General features: G+C 40.1%; 1 protein-coding gene and 1 long non-coding RNA gene across 2 annotated transcripts in view; one reads left to right on the forward strand and one right to left on the reverse strand.

The window, feature by feature from the left end:
- Positions 1 to 396: 396 nt before the first annotated feature.
- The window catches only part of LOC107713872 (MOB kinase activator 2-like), a 47,581-nt gene continuing 43,187 nt past the window's right edge, over positions 397 to 4,790 (forward strand). Inside the window, exon 1 of the mRNA XM_016519519.1 lies at positions 397 to 928. Within this exon, the coding sequence (XP_016375005.1) occupies positions 912 to 928 (17 nt within the window). The 5' untranslated portion in view covers positions 397 to 911. The remainder of the gene's footprint in view (positions 929 to 4,790) is intronic.
- The window catches only part of LOC107713873 (uncharacterized), a 10,249-nt gene continuing 8,980 nt past the window's right edge, over positions 3,522 to 4,790 (reverse strand). The window contains exon 3 of the long non-coding RNA XR_001636939.1: positions 3,522 to 3,532. This is a non-coding gene — a long non-coding RNA (uncharacterized LOC107713873). The remainder of the gene's footprint in view (positions 3,533 to 4,790) is intronic.

The raw sequence follows: 4,790 nt of genomic DNA on the forward strand, positions 1-4,790 counted from the left end.
TTTTCTTTGAAAATGTACATTTATGAATGCACTGTGTTCGGCTAACTGAGACGTGTTATAGCACTTTTGTTGGTTTTGATTGCTTCTGTTGTCCTCGTTTGTAAGTCGCTTTGGATAAAAGCGTCTGCTAAATGACTAAATGTAAATGTAAAATTTTGGCAAGAAATAGCAATACATTAATACTAAATTTAAAATGAGAAGGGTCTAGATTAAAAAAAAAACATTTTTGGGGGGTTATACAGAAGTTTGGACATAATATATATATACTAAATATATTTTTTAACAAAATTGGAAAAGTCAACCCAGAGCACTTTAGTGTAGCAGTCAGAGAGCGTCTTGCGCAGCACGCACTACGTCACGTCTGCGTGTAGTCTTCAGCTTTGACGGAAAACTACATATCCCAGCATGCCTCGGTGAACCGACCACATCCCTGGAGAGAGGGGGGTCGGGGTCGGCGTCGGCGTCGAACCTGTGTTTACTTCCGGATTTCCTGTATATGGCAGAGCTTGCAAACAGCCTCTCCACTTGCCCTACAAGCTCAGCGAGAGCCCCGCGGCCCGATCCGACCAGAGACCGTCTCCGGTGGAGCGCGATGCTTCGGTGACCGGAGAGCCGCCATACTCCGGCGCAGCAGCAGCGGGGAGATTAGTGAGCGCAGCTTCAGACGACCCTTCAACACAGAAAGTATCCTTCTGCCACCCTTCGCCAAGCGTCAAAGTCAATGCGGTCCTCGATCGGAGCGCAGGAGCGCATCCACCTCTCATGCGCCGGTCATTAACGCGCTTGCGTTCGCCAAACACGAGAACCGGAGATTAAACACAACCGAGAGCCGATCCAGACTCTGTTAGCTACCGGGATAAAACGACGGGGGACAGGAGCAGCTCTGCTTGGATTTGTCCCTTTCAGTCATCATGGAGTGGTTAATGGGGTGAGTATGTTTCCAAGATCGTCAGATTTGTTGTGCAAATTGTCGCCAAAAATGACACGCAGCGACCGAGCTCCTCATCAAGCGCTGGATGTATAGAAATACACATGCATCCACGGTCTGTAGTGCTTTTACATGCAATCTATGTAGCATTTACAGTAACTGTGACGCAATACTGTCACCGGTGCAAGCGCATTTAAACTGATCGCGTGCCATCATCATCATCATCATCATCATCATCATCATCTAGGCTATGATTTAGGCAGTCCGTTTTAACATTGTATTCTTTAAAACTTGCATCCGTTATATAAAGTATCGTTGTAATTGTAATTACTAGCAGATATTTCAATAGTCTAGAATCCTTTTAAATTCCACTTAGAACTATTCAGTAGATACTAGATACATTTTTTTTTTTTTTGGTTATTAGTAGCGAATACAAAATGCATTTTAAATTGTTGATATCCAGCAGTTGTAGTTAGATTTATCCCTGTTAATAATTATATCTTAATGATGATCCATCGGAATTATTTGCACCAACCCACATGAAAAAATACTATAGTAATTTATAGTAAATACTATAATGTTTTTGAATCATGCTATAGTAAAGTGTACTATACAGTATATTTTACAGTATTTACAACACTTTGTTAATGAATGCTACATCATACTGTAGTATTAACTATAGTGAACTGATAAACTGTAATACATACTGTAGTATACTTTAGTTTTTACTAGTGCTGTCAAACGATTAATCGCGATTAATCGCATACAACAATTTTTTGTTTGCATAATATAGGCCTATGTGTGTATTCTGTATATATATATATATATATAAATACACACACATACAGTATATATTTTGAAAATATTTACGTCTATATTTATATTCATATAATTTGTATTATAAATAAATATATATTTTTCTGAAATATATACATGCATGTGTGTGTATTTATGTATACATAATAAATATACACAGTACACACACACACATATATTATGCAAGCAAAACTTTCATTTTGGATGTGATTAATCGCGATTAATCGTTTGACAGCACTAGTTTTTACTACAGTGAACTGTAGTGTATTGTAGTATAATATACCCTGTAGTTGTAGAAAACTTAGTACAGTATTGGGTAAAGTATTTTATTTTTTTTATATTACTATAGTTGTTATATTACCACAGCAGCTATAGAATTACTACAACAAATAAATTCAAGTACTTTACTATAGTATACTATAGTGTTTACTATAAATTACTGTAGTATTGACAAATTTGTATCTAGTGACTGATCTCCACTCTCCCTGTTCCTGACATTAAACCTGATTGGTGACTAACTTGAAGTCAAATTTGCGTACCGGTGTTTGTCAAACGAATTGTTGCCAAAAAGTCGCATGGTCTGGCGGAGCTATTAATGAAAGCGGTTGAGCTCTGTCACGGTGCTGATGTCTGCTTCCTGGATAGATGCAACTCTACACGCCTTTAAAACATGTTCAGACTGTATAGAATTCACAGAAACACTGACGCAATGATCGCATGCCTGATTCTGCTTCATATCTTCATCCTCATCGTGATTAGCATGTCTGCTTAGAAACGGCATTCAAGGTAGTCGAATAAGGACGCAGTTTGAGAATGTCGCATTAATGGTTGCGCTAGTTTTTGACCTTTAAACCCTTCCAGCGAGGATCCTAACCTGCACCTGCAGAGAGAGAGACATCTGTGGAGGTGTCAAATGGCCAAGGTCTGTTTTCCTTTCTGTGCTGACCTTACAACAACAAAAAAAGAGAGCGCTCGCTGTTAATTTGTGCAATTCTTGCATTGCATTGAGTCTTGTAACAGCAAGGAATTCTAGTATTCAAAGTATGCGATGTTCTAAAGTAAGGAAAACCATCAGCGGTGGGTTTTCACAATGGTTCTTGATTTGGCTTTGTGGTTGTCTGTAAAAGAGATGCTGTGAAAGTGGACTAAACGTGGAGCTCCTCGTCTTGGTTTTGTGAAGACCCTGTGCATTATAGACCGCTTTCCTGTTGAATCCGAAAACTGGGGTGGCTCAAATCCAAAGGCTTGTATTAGGGGAATAATTAAAGGAATAGTTCACACAAAAATTAAAATTAGCTGAAAATGTTACTCGCCTTCAGGCCATCCGAGATTAGGATGAGTGTGTTTCTTCATCAGGTTTGGGGAAATGTAGCATTGCATCAGTGTCTCAGCAATAGATGCTCTGCAGTGAATGGGTGCCGTCAGAATGAGAGTCCAAACAGCTGATAAAAACATCACAATAATCCACAAGTAATCCACAGCACTCCAGTCCATCAGTTAACATCTGGAGAAGACAAAAGCTGAAACAAATCCAGCATTAAGACTAGTACGAGTACAAATACGAGTCCATAATAACGCTTGCTCCAGTGAAAAGTGTTCTGGTGTGAATCAGGAGAGAAATCTGCACAGATCAAGCAGCGTTTAAACAGCTCTAAACAAATATGTGGCTGGATTTTAGACAACAGGAGATGGACCTTTTCAGTCGTTATTATAGATTATGTACTCATATTTTAGCTGGAAGCAATGGATTGAAGTTAAAAACTTCTTAAAGATACAGTAGATTTGTTTCTTACAGACACACAGCTTTTGTCTTCTCCAGATGTTAACTGATGGACTGGAGTGCTGTGGATTACTTGTGGATTATTGTGGTGTTTTTATCAGCTGTTTGGACTCTCATTCTGACGGCACCCATTCACTGCAGAGCATCCATTTTTGGGTGAACTACTCCTTTAAAACTAACAGGAATCGATTACAACGTACTTTGTTGGAAGGTTTTTGCGCATTGCTCTGATGTGTTCACTGGTCTTTGGCAGGCGATAACGATAGGCCGAGGTGATAGGCCTATTATATTTCAAAATCTTCTCAAGTGCTGCCTGTCTCGTGGCGCTGAGCACATTGTACTAGAAAGCACAGTACTTTCCAGCGTATCTGGTATGCAAGCTGGCGACAGCTTTACAATCCTGCGTCAACCCGCATTGTCATTTGAAGGGTGACCGATAATGTCTGTTACATGTCTTGTGGCATTTTGTTCACTGTCTGTCCCCAGACGCTGATGAAAGATACTTCCAAATATGAATACCTTCAAAAGTGTGTTTCCCTTTTCAGTTCAGTGCTTATGGTGGTCACCCGTCAAACGAGACTCCTCTTTTATACGGACTTGTTTTACAGCAAATTAGCTCAAATTAAAGACTGTAATTTATTTCCACTTCCAGCATTCAGCATGAAGATGTATATTATATATCTATAAACTGTCCTTTCTCAGCACTGCGAATCCTGGTGCCTTTCTAAAACCTTGCAAATAGCATTACGGCAATGGCTTTCCCAGCTGTAATGCAGAAATAACTCCAAAGTTCATGTTTCCTGGGTTAGCATATTCAGGATCATAACGTGAGCCTGCCGTGCCCCGATATGTCGTTTCCTAATTGCTGGAGTTTGAGGCGGAGCACAATTAGCTCTTTCAGAGCTGCTGGCACAGGCTATTGACCGTCTATCAGTTGTTTGGCGTCTCTGATGCGGGTGTGACTGTGTCGAGCACAGGTTTGGGCAGTTCAGCGCTCCTCGGTAGGAATGTGTGTAGGATGAAGAGCAAATGTAAAGTAATCCGGATGCATGACTGAGACCCGCGGCATTGACGCCATGTTCTGAATGATAGTGGTGTTTATAAAGATTTTTAAAAATCCTGTGCCGGCTCTTTTTAAGTCTGTCTGTGATTCTCAGCTGGTTTGGTTTCAGCAAACATAGTCAGGCGTGCAAAAGTGTCCTTAAAATCAAAACAACCAAATATCTTTAGGGCTGAACCACTAAGGACCTCAACAACCACAAAAAA

The sequence above is a fragment of the Sinocyclocheilus rhinocerous genome, unplaced genomic scaffold, assembly GCF_001515625.1.
Source record: "Sinocyclocheilus rhinocerous isolate Xijiao unplaced genomic scaffold, SAMN03320098_v1.1 scaffold929, whole genome shotgun sequence".
NCBI lineage: Eukaryota > Metazoa > Chordata > Actinopteri > Cypriniformes > Cyprinidae > Sinocyclocheilus > Sinocyclocheilus rhinocerous.